The following is a 20799-nucleotide window of genomic DNA, read 5'->3' on the forward strand; positions in this document are numbered from 1 at the left end:
TTCCCTTTAAAATTTCAATTTATTATTTCAATCTAGGAACACAGGTAATAGTGCTGATAAGATTAACATTGGGCATACCATATGAAAATAAACTTCATATTAAAAATTTGACTCACAAAATCTATCAAGCAATTTCTACTAAAATAATATAATTACTGTAAAACCAAATTATTTTAAATCATTATTCTGCTATTCTTGAAGACCAAAAAAAAAAAAAAAAAAAAAGATTACATATAAGACACAGCTTACCTTAAGGTCATGGAATTGGCCTTGAGCCAGTAGTACATACTGATATAATATTCTGCAGGAAAGTTTGTATTTGTTATCAGGAATATGAATCACAGTCACCATTGAAATCTAAAAGCAAAATTAGTATTTTACTTTCTACTTGCATTATTCTACATATGCAGGGAAACAAATAGGTCAAAAATAAAATTAAAATGAAGATATATCAGAAATACTCTTACTTAATTGTTTCTTTGGACATTAATTAACTCTGACTATATTTTTGACTGTATTTAAACATTTTAAATAAATATTTTATTATAAATTAGTTTAAAGGGTCTGGTTAATATTAGAGTTTTTGGTACAGTGCATAGATTGATGGATTTAAAGTAAATAAATTTGAAATTTGGCTTCAGACAATTTACTAGCTATATGACCCTGGGCTAGTTTCCTCATTCTGTAAAATGGGGACAATAGTACCTACTTCCCAGGGTTATTGGGGGACAAAATGACAAGGATTGAAAAGCACTTCACAAACCTTAAAGAATTATAGAAATGCTAACTATTATTAATATTTTACAAATATTTAAAAAAGTTATGTCCCCTAAAATTAAATATAAAATGCATGAACTGAAAACATGACCTTTTTGAACACAAATAACATTTTAAAAGAAAAAAAAAAGGAATAGATTTCACAGATAAGGAATCAAATCACAAAATTCCAGAGAATATGATTCCACAAACACATTTGAGAATTTATAATCAATCCTAATGAAAGAAATTTCTCTCTATAACTAAAATAACTTTTGTGTTTTGTTCTCACAAGAATAGTCAACAAAGATTAAGGAAATTACAAAGTAAAATATATAGAGTAGGCTTCTGTTATTTAAAAAAAAAATACATTGATACCCCTGAAAAATAAACCATTAAAATTTTAGTATTTTGCACTTCTATTTTATAATAGTTTTTGAAGGAATTCACCAATTTGGCCAAATTTATTATACTGTGAATTATGTGCAATGCCTCAATGTTTCAAGGAATTGTGAATTTAGTGGCATCAATACTCCTTTCCAGTAGTGCATATCACAAGTCTTTCATGTTTTCTCATTCTATTCTAGTCTTATTCATGTCCTTCGATAGTCTTCATGAGGGATTTGTCCAATGTGCTAGGGGCTTTCATTTGATTTGTTTAGTATTTTGAATCTTACATGAATGGAAGATAATGTGAAAGTCTATTATGTTGCTATTTTAATAACTCCTAATAATACATGAGAGACTTCACCTTTTATTTCTGAACTGTGATAGATTTGTAAATAATTATACTGGTCACTATAATTATTTTAGGCAATTTATGATGAGACAAAATAGTCAAGTCAATAAGAAACCAACAAGCACTATCTATTACACACTTTGCTGAACACTGGGAATACAAAGAAAAACAACAGAACAAAAATAGTCCTGGTCCTCAAGGAGCTTACAGTCTTGTAGGGAGACAACAACCAAACATATAAAAGGTAAATTGGAAATAATCTTATAAAAATATTTTTCCTCCATTTATTTTCTCTCTCTCTCTCTGTGTCCCTCAAAAGTGTTATGGTACTAGCCACTGTCTCCCCCAACATGCCCTCTCTTTTATCACCTTCTCCACCTTCCCCATTTTTCTCCTATTTTCTGGCAGAATAAGATTTCTATAACCATATTGAGTATGTATGTAATTTCCTCTTTCAGCCAATTCTGATGAGAGTAAGGTTCACTCAGTCACGTTCTCTTCCCCTTCTTTCCCCTCCACCACAAAAGCTTTTTCTTGCCTCTTTTTTTTAATGGCAGATAATTTGTACCATTCTGCTTCTCTCTTTTCCTTTCTCCTAGTACATTTCTCTCTCACCCCTTAATAGTATAATTTTAAAAAAGGTGTTATCCCTTCATATTTTACTTACACCTGTGCCCTCTATCTATATATACTTCTAACTGCCATAATAATGAGAAAGTTCTATTGCGTTACAAGTATCATTTTCCCATGTAGAATTGTAAACAGATAAACTTTATTAAATCCCTTATGATATCACTTTGTTGATTACCTCTTTATGTTTCTCATTGACCTGTATTTGAAAATCAAATCTTTCTCTGGTCTTTTCATCATGAATTCTTGAAAATCCTCTATTTCATTGAATGACTACTTTTTCCTTTGAAGGATTATATTCAGTTTCATTGGGCAGGTGATTCTTGGTTGTAATCCTACTCCATTGCTCTCTGAAATATCAGATTCCAAGCCCTCAGATCCTTTCATGTAGAAGCTGCTAAATTTTGTTTTTATCCTGACTGTGGCTCACTATACTTGTTTATTTCTGGATGCTTAGAATAGTTTCTCCTTGACCTGGGAGTTCCAGAATTTGGCTGTAATATTTCTGGGAGTTTTCATTTTGGGATCTTTTTCAGGAGGTAATTGGTGGATTCTTTCAATTTCTATTTTGCCCTCTGGCTCTAGAATATCAGGACAGTTTTCCTTGATAATTTCTTGAAAGATGATATCTTTTTTTGATCATGACTTTCAGGCAGACTAGTAATTTTAAAATTATCTGTTATGGATCTATTTTCCAAGTCAGTTCCTTTTCCAATGAGATATTTCACATTTTTTGCCCTGTTTTTTCATTTATTTGGTTTTGCTTTATTGTATCTTGACTTCTCATAAAGTCATTAATGAGTTTCCATTTGCTAAATTCTATTTTTTAAGGAATTATTTTCCTCAGTGATCTTTTATATCTCCTTTTCCAACTGGCTGATTTTGCTTTTTTTTTTTTTTTTTTAAGGCCTTCTTCTCATTAGCTTTTTAAATTTTCTTTTGTACCACTCTCAATTCTTTCCCCAATTTTTACCTCTCTTACTTGATTTTCAGAATCTCTTTTGAATTCTTCCATAGCTTGAGACCAATTATTATTTTTGCCAGAGGCTTTGGATATAAGAGCTTTGACTTTGCTTTTGGTCTTCCTTTTTACTATAATAACTATACTATACTATACTATACTATACTATACTATACTATACTATACTATACTATACTATACTATACTATACTATACTATACTATGCTATACTATAATAACTTTCAATGGTCAGAAACCTTTTTTGCTCATTTTCCTAACCTATTACTCAGCTTTTAACTCTTTGTTAAAGTGGGACTCTGTTTCCAGGGTGGAAAGTGCACTGTCCCAAGCTTCAGGGGTTTTATGTAGCTGTTTTCAGAGATACCTCTAGGAACCTGACCATAAGCACTCTTTTCTTTCTTCTGTTAGAAGTGTCCCTTTTGGGGGAGAAGCTGGATGAGGCCTTTATTCTACCATTTTGGTTCCACCTCTTATGAAAATATTTTAAAGGCAAATTCTTTTTTGCCTTTATTTCCAAGTTACATTTCCAACACATAACACACACAGAGCTGATGTGCAGAACTATGTAGTACATGTGCTATAGTTACTGAAAATGTTGATTAGGGTAAATATGTTACATGAGAAATATTTGAGGTCATTTATAGTTCTCAATCTCCAAAGAGTTACTGGATTCAGACAGTTGTGAAGGATGAGATATCGTCTTCTTTGAAAATAAGGCAAGACTAAGGAAACAAGGTACTGTAGAAATTTCTGTATATAACCAATATTAATCCTATTAAATCTTTTTAGGAAGTTCATACTGAGCAAGTATGATTAAAATGTATATGCCTGGTGAAATATGACTCTTAAAAATAATGAATATGCATTTACTGAGTATCTCTGAGGAACAGTTTGTTAAAAAGCAATATGTGTTAAATACTGGGCAGGGTATGATGGGGGAGAGACATACATGGAAGGAGGTTATAAAAAAAATTGGCTCTCAAAGAACTTATGATATTTCAGATAGAAGACAAGTACATAAATATAAAAAGCTCCATAAAGGTAATACAAAGAGTGTTACACATATTCCCATTATTCTGAATTACTTGTATGTATGTAGACATGCATGGTTTTTTTTTCCCCGAATACAATGCTTTAATTTTTATCTTTAAATATCCTAGGATTAGCAGTGCCTGAATATAGTAAACAACAAATGCTTGTTAATTGAGATATCATATACAGTTTTGATTTGGCTGGTAGGCATAAAGAGGTTATCAAGGAAGACAGAGGAAGTCGTATTGGAAGGCATTTTGATTAAACCAAATTTTGGTTTGCTGATTTTATGAGTCTCCTGGACTCCTGAGTCAGGAGAATCAAAGGTCAATTATAACCAAAGGGCAATGTAGGCTGCCCTGATTTCTAATATATTTTGCAACTCAATTCTCAAAATGTCTTGACAGACACTATATAATTAATACTGATTATACCTCTTGAGACATAGGCAGGCATAATTAACTTAAAGATATCCAATAGTATCTGAATTAAAATCTTAGGTCTCTTGACTAGTTCAGTGTTTTAAAATAGTAGTTTATCAAATGGGGACATGACTAGGAACTGTGTGATCAACCAAGAGAAAGCAGGAAGATGGGTCATTATTCTCCATTCCTCTCAATAATCAATCATATTATGCATAACACAACTTCATCTACCCTAATCTTTCACACTATTCTACCACTCTAATAATTTCCTATTTGCTCCTAATTTGAGCCTTGCCTTAGCCCTTAAGTAAGTTATAATAAATCTGCAGCAGCTGTGCAGCTACCATTGTGCTCTTCCCTTTTCATTAATGTAAAGATAGCATTACCTTAGCCCCCATTACTTTATCACCTTGTGGCTGTGGTAATTCCTAGGACATAACTAGGAAGAGCCTGCCTCTTCTCTCTTGCTTTTTTGGGGGGGAGTGGGGTGGAACAAAAAGTGGCACAGGATAAGCAGGCATGGATGAATTATCATCAATCTCATTAACTTTTATTTTTCTTCAAACCTATCTATATTCCAAACCTCCCAATTACTAAGAAGCATCATTCTTGCAAGCCACCTTGACTCACAACCACTATCAACCTTTCTTCCTCTTCCTGACCCTATATATCTAATTAGTTGCTAAATCTTTGTAGACAGGTTTCCATTGAATGATTCAGATTGAAGGCCAGATTGCCAAAGGTTTAGAAGAGGCAAAGTGGAGGAATTAAATATTACTTTCTTAAGAAGTTTAGCCAAGGAAGAAGGGAGATATAGGACAATAGCTAGCAGGAACATTAGGAATAAATTATTTATTTTTAGGGATAGAAGAACATGGACATGTTTATAGGCAACAGAGAAGAAATCAGTAGATGAAGAGAAATGAAACATTGGAGAGAGAGAGAGTGGGGATAATAGTAGGGACAATGTGCTGGAGAAAAAGGGAATGGATTTGAGAAAGGACTTATGTAAGGAGTTGGCCTTGGCAAGGAGAACTTCTTCATTAGATACTACGGTTTTTGCCCCAGTTAATCAGAATTGCTAGTTACACAATTCACCAGGATCTTTTGGGCTCCATGATTTTAAATGGCAATTATAGAAGAGAAGGTTTAGACTGATGAGTAGGTTCAAGCTAATCAAAGGCTGATACAAAGCAGGGACTAATAGTAGGAAACCTAACTTTCCATACCAAAGTCTCCCGATGGGTTGCAAGTGGGTCATTGCTGATTGGATTCATTGGAAGCAGATTCTATGGTTTTTATAACTATATATAAAATATATATTTATTTATATAAATTTATAAAATTTTTGGTGATATCCAGAAGTTACCATCAGAGCATTCTTATATATATATATATATATATATATATATATATATATATATATATACAACCCAAAACATATATTTTAATGCAATGTAAATAATGATAAAATTATAGAAATTATTGATACACAGTGAAACTGTGCTTATCTCAGATTAAAAATAACAGCTATGAAGAAGGATACAACTTGATACAGAAGGAAACATGTAGAAATATATTTTAATAAGGGTTTTAAATACCTACATTTTAATAGTAATGCTAAAATTTCAATTAAAGTTTACTTTCAAGTAAAATAAGAGAAAAAGCAAGCTACACCAAGAATAGTTGCAAACATATATGTCACAAAGATATTTTATTTTAACAAATCCAAACTCAAATAAGTTCAAGTTTCAAAAGGGAATGGAACTAGCCAAATCTAAGAGCGAAAATAAGAATTTCTTTATTTAACAAGATAAAAATTAAAAACTATCACTGTAACATTAACATTCCATGGGAATTTAAAAAATTACTTACAATATCATATAATCCTTGGGAATCTTCATCAGCTAAAGTCAGTAGTGCCACCAGTGGATATTGAGATCTAGGAACAATGCCAAAATCTTCAATTTTAGCATTACCTGGTAATTGACAGTATTTTTCTTCTTTGCTATTCTTTTTAACACTTTTTTTTTGGTACATGTAAAGGGAAATTAACCACTGACATTGCAGATAAAGATATGTAATAATTTAAAAATAAAAAAAATTCATTTAGCAAAGCCTCATCTTACCCACAAATTTCAAAGTTTAAAATATTCACAGTATTTATTATATATAAAGTCAAAAGGATACAAATGTTGTTCTCTATAGACATATTTGCTATATATAGCATCTTCTAGTGCTTGTGGAGTATTTATTCTGGAAACATAAACATGTTTCTGCAGTGCTTCATACAATTCTTGAACATCACAACCCCAGTAGCAAGTAAGGATGCTTTCTTCTATACAATCAGTTGTTAATGCTATGCCATCTATTAAAAAAAATAGAACAAGAAAAAAAATCCCATTGCCTAATATATCCTTAGATGGAATTACACATTGTGAATGAGAATAATTCTTGACTTTTCTTGGTCAGGCTAGTATCAGCTCTCCCAGCAATTAATTAGTACAGAGGTTTGTGTTTCCTGAGTTAAATGTAGCAAAGCCAACAAATTCTTGTTTCTGTCCTAGTTTATTCACCACAGCTAAAACATTGTTACAGAGACCTAAAGAAGAATTCCATTAATTTCATTTCAGGTGATAATCTCTAACTGTAAACTCTAGTTGATAATTTGCATGTAATGAGCCTAAAAATTACCAATTTTTTTTCTCCTTGTGGAAAGTCCCACTAATCATCACAATTGTTTTTCAAAAGACTAGATTTTTTTTAAAGCACTGCAATATTAACAATTGTTGTTTATGTATACCAATGGTATGTATAATCCAAAACAGTGTATGATATAAAAATCATTTATACTTGTTTTTAAAATAATTTTTCTTATATTTTTATTCCTGGCTCTGAATACCTAGAGGCTAGTTGTAACTATAGATAACTTACTTAATTTCTGAGCTTCAATTTAGTTGTTTGTCAAAAAAAAATAGAATATTTAAACTATCTATCTCATGGAGTTATTTTAAAGAAAAGACCTTCAAGTGCTATATAAGTGAGAACTATAACACAAGTGTGCATTATGATCATTTAATTTTGCACTTAAATCATATTAAAGAAAACAGTGACATAACACATTCATTCAAGCAATATTTACAGAGGGCCTATAACCATGCTATGCTTTGAGAGCCATTAAAAAATCTACAGAAGACAAATCTATTTCTTACAGTTTGCAGTATTCTGAAGGGAAAGACATGTGTATTATGTATCTTATAGAGTTATAAACCTGAAGTCCTATATAAGGCTTAAAGGAGAAAGGAGGAAGGAATAGATCAGTCAGGGAAAGCTTGATGGAGGAGGTGGCATCTGAATTCTGTTTTTTAAAAAAGCAGGAATTGGAAGGTTAAAAAAAAAAAAAAGAAGAAGGGAGGGCATTCCAGGAATAGAGAACAGCATAAAAGAAAAAGAGGGAGTATAACAAGTGTTGTAGGGTAGGAAGGGCAGAGAAATTGGCTGGAAAATAAGAGTGCATGAATGTTTAGTTAACATGACAATGTAAAGGTTGGATGTAACCAGAATTGATCTTGAATTTAAAGAGTAAAGGAGATCCTAGAATTTGTAAGTAGAGGAATTATAGGATTTGACATGTAAAGAATATTCTGGTAAGAAGATATGATGTGTGTAATGCACAGAGAAAAGAATGGAGGTCAAAAGACATGTTAGGAGATTGTTGAAAAAAATCAAGTCAGGTGACAATGGAGGGCTCTGAGCGTGGTAGCATTACAAACAGTGGAAAAGTTAACAATAATAGGAGATTCTGAAGTGAAACAGACAGGACTTGGTAACCATATGATAGGCTATGAGAAGCTAAGGAAAGGGAAAAATCCAAGACTTACAAAATGGTTTCAAAAACAAGAGACATAACAAACAGAGGTACCACAAACAATTATGAGAAATCAGAATTAGATTAACTGGAGGAAAAGTTGGCCATCAGAATGTTGATTTAGAGATATCAAGGGGTATCTTGGATACAGATCTCCTGTAAGCAATTTGAGGTGTGAGTCAGGAGATCAGAAAAGGTCCAGCTTGGGATTTAAGCCTCAGTTGTATACGATAGATTTGAAATAAATGAGATTGCTAAAGGAAGGAGTTAGAAGAAAAAGATCAAGGTCAGACTACTGAAAAATATCCACATAAAAGAGTTCTAAAAAAGGAGAAACATAAATTAGTAAAAAATAAGTAAGAGTTAGAAGAAGTTCAGAATCTGTTCATTTTTCCCCTCTTGAAAACTTTCTATTATGAGAACTTTTAAAGGTTGTTCCTTCCCTACAAGAAAAATACTGGTTAGTGGAAAGAATGTTCTTGTGGAAAAGCAAAGAATGCAGTTAACTAAGTCATGTCTGTCTGTGTGTATATATATATCTATATCTCCATTCAAGAAAGTATATAATTAAGCAGAGCATAAAGTATACTTTAGTAATATTAACTTGAAAATCACTGTAGTTAGCAAGTCATCAATGCAAAAATTATCTTTGCTTAAGATTTTAATTTTTTAAGTATATGGTTAAAGGATACAATACTTTTCAATACTTCATGAAATCGCTGGCTTATCAATAGTTACTCTCTCACCCAATGCAGATCTATCTATCCATCCACAATTTATCCATCTATTCTTATCCTATATAATTCCTCCAAAGAAGATACAACAAATATACTTGGGACCTTTCCTCTTATCTTCAAATTTTATGGTTAACAGTTCTGAAGACATGATCAGCCTTTTCTGTTCACATATGTATGTCTTTTATGCCACTTTGGCCATGAAAGCATGGTACATCAAAACAGAAACTTTTTTTTTTTTTTTTTTGCTGAGGCAATTGGGGTTAAGTGACTTGCCCAGGTTCACAGTCAGGAAATATTAAGTCTGAAGCCAGATTTGAACTTAGGTCCTCCTGATTTCAGGGCTGGTGCTCTAGCTACTATACCACCTAGCTGCCCCTGTACTTTTTCTTTAAAAATACACTGAAAACTGTAGAGGGAAAAAGATGAATGACAAAAACTAGGATAAATAGATGAATGAAAAAAAGTAAATCAAAACAGCATGAATTTTCAAGGAGTTCACATTCCAATTGGGAAAAGCATTACATAAAGGAGAGTTCAATTGTAGTAGGGTGGGGAAGGCCCAGTGATGCAGCTAAAATCCCACTAGAAGGTTCTTAGAGTACACTGGAAGTTCAGATGGTAATACCCAAGAATCTAGAGGGCATAGCGCCAAGGAGGATTGGTACAAGGCCTTCAAATCCGTACTTAAGGCTGCATATATTTCACATGCTGAGAGAGACACAACAAAGGTAGTATTAGCACTTTTTTTTTTTTTTTTTTTTTTTTTTGGCCAAAATCCTTTTTTTAATTTTAATTAAAGCTTTTTATTTACAAAGCACTTGCATGGAACATTTTTCCAATATTGATCCTTGCAAACCTTTTGTTCCAAATTTTCCCCTCCTTCCTCTTATCCCCTCCCCTACCTAGCAGGTAGTCCAATACATGTTAAATATGTTGAAATACATGTTAAATCCAATAAATGTATACATATTTATACAGTTATCTTGCTGCACAAGAAAAATCAGATTAAGAAGAAAAAAAAAGAAAAATTGAGAAAGAAGAAAAAATTAACAACAGAGGAGTGAGAATGTGTTCCATACACTGTTCCTATGGCTCTCTCTCTGGGTGTAGATGACTCTCTTTATCACTGAACAAGTGGAACTAGTTTGAATCATCTCAATATTGAAGAGAGTTACGTCCATCAGAATTGATTATTATATAGTCTTGTTGCCGTGTATAATGATCTCCTGGTTCTGCTCATTTCACTTAGCATCAGTTCATGCAGGTCCCTTCAAGCCTCTCTGAAATCATCCTGCTGGTCATTTCTTACGGAACAATAGTATTCCATAGCATTCATATATCATAATTTATTCAGTCATTCTCCAATTGATGGGCATCCATTCAGTCTCCAGTTTCTAGACACAAAAGGACTGCCACAAACATTTCAGTTTCTTGCCACTACAAAAATGGCTGCCACAAACATTTTTGCACATGTGGGTCCCTTTCCCTCCTTTAAGATCTCTTTGGGATACAATCACACTAAAAACACTTCTGGGTCAAAAGATATGCACAGTTTGATAACTTTTTGAGCATAGTTAAAAATTGCTCTCCAGAATGGCTGGATCCATTCACAATTCCATCAACAATGTATCAGTGTCCCAGTTCTTCCATATTCCCTCCAACATTTGTCATTTTTTCCTGTCATCTCAGCCAATCTGACAGGTGTATAATATATCTCAGAGTTGCCTTAATTTGCATTTCTCTGATCAACAGTGATTTGGAGCACCTGTTCATGTGGCTACAAATAATTTCAATTTCTTTATCTGAAAATTGACTGTTCATATCCTTTGGCCATTTATCAATTGGAGAATGGCTTGATTTCTTATAAATTTGAGTCGATTCTCTATATATTTTGGAAATGAGACCTTTATCAGATCCTTTGGATGTAAAAATGTTTTTCCAGTTTATTGCTTCCCTTCTAATCTTGTCTGTATTAATTTTGTTTATACAAAAACTTTTAAACTTAATATAATCAAAATTTTCTATTTTGTGATCAATAATGATCCCTAGTTCTTCTTTGGTCACAAATTCCTTCCCCCCCCCCCCCACAAATCTGAGAGGTAAACTATCCTATGTTTTTCTAATTTGTTTATAATATAATTCTTTATGGCTAGATCATAAACCCATTTCGACCTTATCTTGGTATATGGTGTTAGATATGAGTCTATGCCTACTTTCTGCCATACTAATTTCCAGACAATAGTACTTTTTTAAGTGTATACTTTATAAATCATATTTTAGATTCTTTAAACCTTAATGTCATTTTGGCTATTCTGAAATTTTAAAAAGATTAAAATTTTAAAAATTGCCAAAAATCTGTATTTATCTATTTGGTTTAGAGATATGAATGCCAATCAAAACATTTTTGTCATCTTGCATTGGAAATGGTGGGGATTTTTATTTGTGACTTTTTTTTTACATTTGACCTATGTAACAGCACTTACAAAATAGATAAATTAAGTACTATTATTTATTTTACATTTCTTCTTAAAGGTTAGCAAGTGAATGAAAAGAAGAAAGTTAAGATCTTCGGAAATAAAATAATTTGTGAAAGTATCACAATGAAAGAGTTGAGCCTATACAATTCTATTGTCAATCAAATATCCAAGAATATATATATAATCAAGGGAAAGGTTTGTAGTGGAAACTGGAACTTCTTGCTTTGAGCCACACTGATTCCTTCAGTAGGAAGGGATTTCAGAGCTCAATGATTAACAGACTTTACATAGCAACAATTCCTCTCTTAACAATAGCAACAACAACAAACTTATTACCTCTCCTTCAACTTTTCATAAAACAACCTATGTGAACAATTTTATTAACTAACAGTTTATGCAAATGAAGTTAAAAATTTATTACAAATTTATGTAACATGAATCTTAAATACATAATAAAATAACAAAATCATTATTGATAAAATCCCTTATAATTTTTATAGTCATAACTTATAAAACAATAATCATAGCATGATTGTGATAGATAGGATAGTTTTGGTTCAAGGTTTCTAAATAATTAAAGGAAAGTGCTGATATTATTATTCATAATTCTTTTCAAGCATTAATATGAAAATTATTTTGCCTTATAACAATTATAGCAGAAAACCATGTTTCACACAAATAAAGTGCTATAATATAAAGTAGTAAATTTCTACTGCTTTGTTTGATGAACCAGAAAACTGCTTATTCATGTACAGCCAAAGCTAATAAGATTTTCAGGTTCAAACATTTGTTTCAACGTAATATCAATATAAGTCTAATGTTCTTATTCATAGTATAATACCAAATGTTTTATATATCTGAGACAAATATAGTTCTTTATCCATATCTATGTTTTTTAAATAAAATGAAAATTATTTGTTCCAACTGGATAAGTGACCAATAAACTGGCCATGCATGACTTTTACAATTTCACTTGCAGAGCAAATATTTTGTAAATTGGTAAACATAAAAAATATATTTGATAAATCCCACAATTCTATCTTTTTCATAAATGCATCATTTTATCTCTCTGGATGACAATATAAATTTGAAGACTGTGCAATGATTTGTGTACTAATTTCTTTTAAAAATACCAAATATGCAGATTTTAGGAAGAAAACTTTACAATAAATGAATTTATTTTCATCAAGAAAAAGTGGCATTTCTTTTTAAATTCAAATGTTCCCCAAAGTAGAAAAAAAAACCATCATGTTTCACAATAATACCCTTAGTACCTAAATGCTCCCACAATTTTGCAAAGAGTCTTCCTTTTAAAAAATATCCATTTGCTACTTTAAAAAAATAAAATTGACAATCATGAATTTGAAAAACAATATATAGTTTCTCGTTAATATATCTCTGACCTTTTAAACATTTCCAAATGATTCTTCTGTAGTTATCTCAAATTCAATAAATTCAAACAATGTTATCTTTTCTTCTAAAGCAAACTTTTCTTATTTCTTTTGAGGGTACCACCATCCTACTAGTTGTCTAGGTCTACCAGTTTGGGATCATATTTAACTCTTCATTTTCTTTAACTCACTTATTTAAGTAACTAACAAGTCTTACCAGTTCTGCTTCCACACCTCTCCAAACCACTTCTTTCTCTCTACTTACTTGGTCATTCCCTTTTTCAGGCCCTTCTTATTTCTCTCCTGGACTACTATAACAGTTTGCTAACTAGTATCCCTTCCTCCAGCCCTATCATCACCAAAGCATTCTCCATATACCTTCAAAAACAATATTCATAAAGCACAAGACTGACTATATCATTCAGCCTTTTCAAAAGGTTCCAGTGATTTCCTATTTCCTCTAAAATAAATAAAAACTATTCTATTTGGAATTCAAAGCTCTTCACAATCCAGCATTACCTTTGCAGACTTACTAATCAATCAATCAAGCAATCCACATTTGTTAAGCACCTATTATGTGTCCACTGTGCTAAAGCGCTGAGGATGCAAAGAGACAGAAGATGGTCCCTGCCCCTCAAAAAGCTTGTAATCTAATAGGGGAGACAACATGTAAATAAATATTTACAAAGTGAGCTATATAAAGGATAAATAGGAAATAATTATCTGAGAGATGAATTAAGAGAGTTTGGGGAAGGCTTCCAGTTGAAGATGATATTTTAGTTGGGACTTAATGGAAGCCACGGAGATTAGTCAGAGCAGAGGAGGGAGAGTATGCCTGGCATAGAACAAGCCAGAGAAAATCCCAGAAGCTGAAAGATCAAGTGTCTTATTCATGTAACAAATAGCAGGCTGGTGTCACTGGATGGGAGAATAAATGCGGGGAGTAAGGTCTAAGAATCTTGTTAAGGTAGGAAGGGCTAGGTTACAAAGGGTTTTGAAGTATGAAACAGAGCATTTTGCATTTAATCTCTGAGACAACAGGGAACCACTGGAGTTTATTGATTAGAGGGGTACCATGATTATATCTGATTTAGAAAAATCACTTTAACGGATAGAGGATGGATTGTACACACATTATTTCATTTCATTAGTCTACTAGCTGTTCTCCAGATACAGCTTGGAATGCACTCCCTTCTCATTTCTTCCTGTTAGAATCTCTTAAAATTTGTTCACATCTTCAAAATGAGTCTTTCCTAATCTCCCTTGCTTCTTGGTACATCAATCCCCTCCCCAATTATTTTGCATTTACTCTGTATATACTTTGCATCTACGTGTGTGTATACATATATATGTAAAAATACATATATATGTATATATACATATATACATATATATAATATAAGTAATTAAATGCTCATATCCAAATCTATATGTTATATGCAAAAAACAAACATTTTAATTTCTCAAATAGCTGCTCCTGGATATCCTCAGACATAAAGGCAACTCTCCTTCCTATCCTATTATCTATGAATATAATAAAAGTTGCCTTGTGATCTGGCAAGCATAATTTCAACCATATCGATACGTTTAGATTGCATCAAATCAATGCTTCTTCTGGCTAATAAATCCTTTTTACATTTAGCAATTATATTGTGAAGGGCACTTAATCCTGTTTGCCTCAGTTTCCTCATCTGTACAATGATCCACAGAAGAAAATGGCAAATCATTCTAGTATCTGCCAAGAAAGCCCCAAACAGTGTCAGGAAGAGCCAGACACAATTGAAAATGAATTCACAACAACAAATTATAAGTTTCTAGATCTATATGTATTATTATACAAGTCTGTGATTCTTGGTAGTCTTTCATCCAATTGCCTAGGAGATATTTCCATATGGTCCAAAGGCACTTTAGATGTAATGGGTCCAAAACTGAACTATCTTCTCCCACAAAACACTTCACAAGTTTTAATTTGAATGAAAGGAAAAGGTGTTTTGTATACTTATTGTACACTAGGCACTGGTAAAAGCAGACATTAAAAAAATTCTCTTCTTGTTTTTCCCTATTCTAACAAGGGAAGATAACATATCTAAGGTGGCCCAGGACTGATGCTTTGATATAGGAAATCATAGTGGAATTATAAAATGGAAAGATGGGTGGATTGATACATCTTTTTCAAAAGTGGTAGTTTCTAGATTAATTAATGTTCTTAGAGCTAAAAATGGAAAATACAAGAAAAGTGGTTTGGAGGAAACATAACCCCCAGGTGGGGGGAAAGTTTGTATCAAATTTTTCTGAAAAAGATTTTAAAATCCATGATATACATATATCTATATATATATATATATATATATATATATATATATATATATATATATATATATATATATAACTAAGAGAAACAAGATTCACACCTTGATAATTAAGCGATCTAAGGATATGAACAAGTAGTTCTCAAAAGAAGAAATACAAGATAAATCAATGGGAAAAAATGCTCTCAATCATTAATAACTAGAGAAATGCAAATTCAAACAACCTTGGGATTCTAATTCACTTCCACAGGATTGACAAAGGTGATAAAAAAGGAAAATAGTTGTTGTAGTAGGGGAAAGACAAGCACACTAATGCAGTGTTAGTGTACAATTAAAAAGCAACTTTGAAGTATATGCAAAAAGTCATTAAACTCTGACTCTGACCCAGTGATAGCCCTACTAAAACAGATACTCTTGGGAGTATATATGTTTGGTGAACCCGCTTTTAGAAGTTATTGATGATGTGGGATGGAACACTAACTGCTTAGTGAAGAAAAATCTTCTAGGGGCTGACCTGAAACTGAAATGGTTCCAATTTAATATGAAGTGAATACAAAAAGACTCCCACAGGAACAATTTCATAACTCTCATTCCTAGAGATGCATGAAGCAAAAACTGCCATAAGACTTCAGGTGGACAAAGGAGATAGTGCTTGCAACTTGTAACACAGACTATTTTTTACCATCCAAATTGGCATGAAGGTATGAGTACATGGTTCTTTTATTGCTGCTTTTCCTATGGTGTCTGTTCTTTTCTGCCCTCATTGAAGAAGTAATGGAAACAAAACTGACAAGGGTAGGAACCCTGTGAGCTTCAAAAAGTTGAGAGAGCTCCAACAGTCCAGAAAGTGTTTACACCAGAGTTCCTGGGTAGTTGAGCTTGATAAGGAGGCACCCTGATTGATTCAGTCCAGCAGTGGATTAAAGGCAACCAAAAAGGAATGATATCTACTGGTCATATCACATTCAAAAGTGAACTTGATGGAAGACCAAATGTTTTACAACTGATTTAATTTTTAAACCCACTTTCCTCAGGAATAAAATCATGTAGGAAATAGTATGCCTCCAAGTATTGGGGGAAAAGATTTATACTCCTTACTATTTCTCCTAGTGTAAAAATTATTTTGTAAAAATTTACTGATTAAATGTCAATACTGAGGCACTAATGACTGAGGCCATCAATGATATAAGAGAGATATTAACACTCATGATTGGCATTGGGGAGAAAAATACCTGAATATCAGCTCAAACCAAAAGTAGTGAAAGTAATCTCACAGTCAAGTTATTCCAGTATGTTTCCTTAAAAGTCAGACCATTCTTTTTGTGATAACGTGTTTTCTGAATGTACTCATATGTATTCATTATACACTCATATTTGTTTTATTGTACTCAGATTCCTTGCCTTCCTATGGAAACATAATATACCCACCTGAAAGTCCAAAAGATAATATTTGCCAGTGGTCTAGAAAAACTGAGTAATAAAAACATAAGTGTTTACTTCTCTTTTGGGATCTCCCTATCTCTTTAAGGATTTTGCTTTCCTTTTAAGTTAACTTGCTGGTTTTAGAGAGAAGTGAAGTCCAGAATTTTGTTTAGAAAGGGACATCAAGAAATTTTGTCTGGAATTTTAGATGGATTCCTTATATGGCAGAGTAAATGTAGGTTTTCTTTTATGCAGCTTACAGATGTAGAAGAGTTTTACTACACTAAACCTATTATACTGTGAGTCTAGGTGGGAGTGCAATAGAGTAGAGAATGAGGATCCTTATTACAAGAGGAAGAGCAAGATGCTCCATCCCTCTATACTCTCTTGAGTACCAGAGTTAGTTTTCAAACTCCAAACCAAATCAATTTAATTTCACTAAAGGTGAAGATGACTGCTAGCCAACTTTTAAATCCTAAGAGAACTCTACAATCTCCCAGAAATGCCCTCTAGAATCTTAAGTAGGAGATTTCTGGGAATCCAATTTGCTACTGAAAGACGGTTTGGATTAGCACCTCCCAGAATTTATATGACTATAGAAGTGCCTAAAAATATGCCTAAATGGTCTGTGATCTTGTGGACTTGGAAGCTCCCTCCAATAATGAAGACTACAATCGATCCATGCCTTACCATCCTGCATAAATCTTGTTCAGTCATCCCATAAATTCACCAAAGGGAGATGACTCAATATGTTGGGACCCTTTATCATTTTCTACTGATATCAAGGGAATACCAGCAGAACAATCTGGCTATCTCCACTATCATCATCCATTACTGCTATGTGACCAGTCCATCCTCTGTTCCTGTGGCACAATGTTATGATAATGTCTTTTATTCCTATTCTAGGGAATTCCTCACTGATCTTATGCTGCAACTTGATCACCCCTAATGAGCTTTTCCACTGTCCTCTATGTAGGATTACTTTTTAATTCATTAGAGGCCATTTTATTTTATATCTTATCTCCATAAAGCCATATCTATAGAATTTGCCATTACATATTAAATGCAAAGTAATTTTCAAGAGGAATTGGCAGCAATAGAAAGACTATAATGAAAGGCCTCATCTAGGAGATGATGTGCGAGATGAGCTTTGAAGGAAATTCGGAATTCTAAGAAGCAGAGGTGAGGAGGAAGGAATTGGGCATGAGGGCAAGAAGAAAAAAAAAAAGGAATATCATATGTGAAGAATAGAAAAAAAAAGCCAATTTAACAGGACTATGGACTGTGTGAAGGGTAGTATATAAGGACTGGAAAAGTGCATTAGAACCAAGGTTATAAAGGGATTTGAATGCAAAACAGAGGAGCTTGTAATAAGAACAATTTTTTATTAAGAAGGGAAGTGACATGGCCATGTAGCTTCTGCTGTATACTATTAGTATAGTATACTAACAGTATACTAACTTCTTCTCAACTTCCTTTGCTGGATTCTTATCTAGCATTAACTTCAGGGGATGGTAGGGTCAAGTGAAGATTTTTTCAAGTTAGAATGAAACCTTGGTATATTTATAGGCACCAGGGCATGAGCCAGAAGATAGAAAAATAGAATATTAAAGAGAGGGAATTAATGTAGACTAAGGTTGCATTAGTCTTTTTGGAGGCTCCTCCATATTGAGCTTTTCAGTGGTACCTAAGACAAACCTTGATTCATACTCAGCTTATCTCCTTAAAGGACTAAGTGTTAAATGACTATAATCTAGTGGTAATACTCACCCTCTTCCCTTCATCTGCCTTTGATGTTTCATCCAATATGACAGAAATTTCATAACCAAAAGGGAGATATCTTTGGATAGGTAGAATAAAAAAAGACAGTTGGTTCTCTGTTCTGAAAGTATGTTTATATTTAAAATCATATTTTCTTAAATGGATAGAATTATGTAGGCATCCAGTAGATACTTCAAAAAGAGCCTGCTTACCCTTTATTATTCACAAAATAAATAGATCTTCAGTCTTTTGCAATGAAAAAGATAACTATATTGAATTACCTGGTAAGATGAAAGATTAATTACTAAATTAAATTACTTGTGAGAAAAATACTAAAGTCTCCTTGCAAAGTATAGCTATATGAGTCACTAACATTAAAAAGTTGAGGAAATTCAATTCAGGAAGTAGTTATTTATCTCCTTTGGGTTTAAAAGATTCTGATAAAGTGACATTCTGTGTAAATACAGTACATCAATTGTATAAAGTCTTTATGCAAAAACATCTGTAATCTTTATCTATTAACAAGTTCCCAGCAACAAGGCAGATTACAATTCATTTATGCTTATTTGTCCAGTGCAATTTTTTTTCCTTCCATTAGTTTACCACAGAAGATCTCATCCTATGTGACAAAAGTCTTTTTTCACTTTTTCCTGATGTTGCCAAGATAACAGTGGAGAAATCTAGCTGTCCATGCATACTATTGCTAGCCCTCAATATGTGATTAGCGTAACTTCTTTTTCAATGTTACATTTTCCTTATCTCATTCATTTTCTTAGAGGGTCTTTTTTTGTTACATGTTTATAGTCTGATAAACCTGTTATCCTCTCTATTCTCCCCTATTTGAAGCTAATATTAGGTTCTTGAGAAACAATGGTAAAATGTTGGTATTATTTTTTAATATGGGCTTTTATTTCTGGGAGAAGGTTTAAATTTCCTGAAAGTAATCTAGCCTTCCTTTAAGACTGGGTAAAACACATTGCTTACTTGCACTGTTTGGAATGAATGAATGAAAAAGAATGCATCAAGTACTTACTATATGTAAAGTACTAAAGAATGGGGATATAAATATAAAAGGAAAGATACTTTCTGCCCTCAAGAAGCTTACCTTCTGAAAAGGGAAACAACATCCACAAGAGAGTAGTGGGTAGGGAATTTTTGGTTACAGAAGTGACCATAGGGGAGTAATTTGACATACTCCATGAAAACAATGGAGGAGTTGACTTGATCTTGGTTTGTAATTTTAGAACTGGAAGAATAGGAGTTAAGTAGGTAAGGAAAGGGTATATTCTGTGGCAAAGTAGCCATCAAAGCTGTTTTTATAAATGATAGAGAAGAAGAGAGGAAAGTCAAAGTATGGCTGCAACCTTTCCTGAAATGAATGTTCTGGGAGAAGGAAAGTTTAGGACAGATATTTTTCCAGTACATGGTGTCCAGTGTAGGGTTCTGAAAGCTGTGTGAGATGTGGGAATAGATGACCCTAGGAAAGAGTTTGTCAGAGACAGATACATAATAAATAGGAAGAAAGGAAAAAAAAACAAAATAAATGAAAGGGAAAGAAAGGAAGAAAAGAAATAAAAGAAGGAAGAAAGAAAGGAAGACATAAAGAGCTGTACTGATGTTCTATGTCTGTCTCAGTACACGCCATAAACTGAACAATAGCTATTATTAATCTAGGCTTTTTTCTTCCTGATAACAGTTTAAAAAAATTAAACATCCTCCCAGAATTAGTGGGAATTTCCAATTTGTAGAAAGTAGGACTAAGGATAGAATCAGTTATAAACTCCAAATAAATCTCCAGAATGTCCACTTGGGGGGTTGTTAACTAGTTGACCTCATTTTTTAGGGATTTCTTAGAAAGTAGTTAAAAACACCAAGGTTAAAATCTCATCAATATTAGTCTAATAAAAAAACATTAAGATCAAGTTTTTAGTTACCTATTTTTGATGTTAAATGTAGGTCATGTGTAGGGAATCCTAATTTAGAAGACTACTTCATTTGTTCAAATGTTTTAATGAAGAAAGAGTAAATATCTTCCTTTATTTTGTATACATAAACTCTGAAATGATTGTTTTAATGAGCCTTTCCCCAAATAGTGGAAATGTTTTTTTAATACTATCTTCCAAAACTATTATATCCTTAAGAATGGCTGAATAAAATAAGAAAAGTATGACTCATATTTCCTGCCATCAACAGATAATACAACAAAAATTTCACAACTTAACAGATTATTTCAAGAGTATAAAAATAGTTGCATTTCTCCTATGAAAAAT

The 20799-nt window shown here is 32.6% G+C and overlaps 1 protein-coding gene across 3 annotated transcripts in view; it reads right to left on the reverse strand.

The window, feature by feature from the left end:
* The window catches only part of CGRRF1 (cell growth regulator with ring finger domain 1), a 49599-nt gene that overhangs the window by 1402 nt on the left and 27398 nt on the right, over positions 1-20799 (reverse strand). For 2 of the 3 annotated variants that reach the window (XM_074290796.1, XM_074290795.1), the window contains exons 3-5: positions 6755-6932; positions 6440-6587; positions 250-357 (exon numbers count right to left, since the gene is read on the reverse strand). In XM_074290796.1, coding sequence (XP_074146897.1) covers positions 250-357; positions 6440-6587; positions 6755-6932 — 434 coding nt within the window. Of the gene's footprint in view, positions 1-249; positions 358-6439; positions 6588-6754; positions 6933-18538; positions 18609-20799 lie in introns of all 3 variants that reach the window. The other variant, XM_074290797.1, reaches the window with a different exon arrangement.

The sequence above is a fragment of the Sminthopsis crassicaudata genome, chromosome 2 (assembly GCF_048593235.1).
Source record: "Sminthopsis crassicaudata isolate SCR6 chromosome 2, ASM4859323v1, whole genome shotgun sequence".
Taxonomy (NCBI): Eukaryota; Metazoa; Chordata; class Mammalia; order Dasyuromorphia; family Dasyuridae; genus Sminthopsis; species Sminthopsis crassicaudata.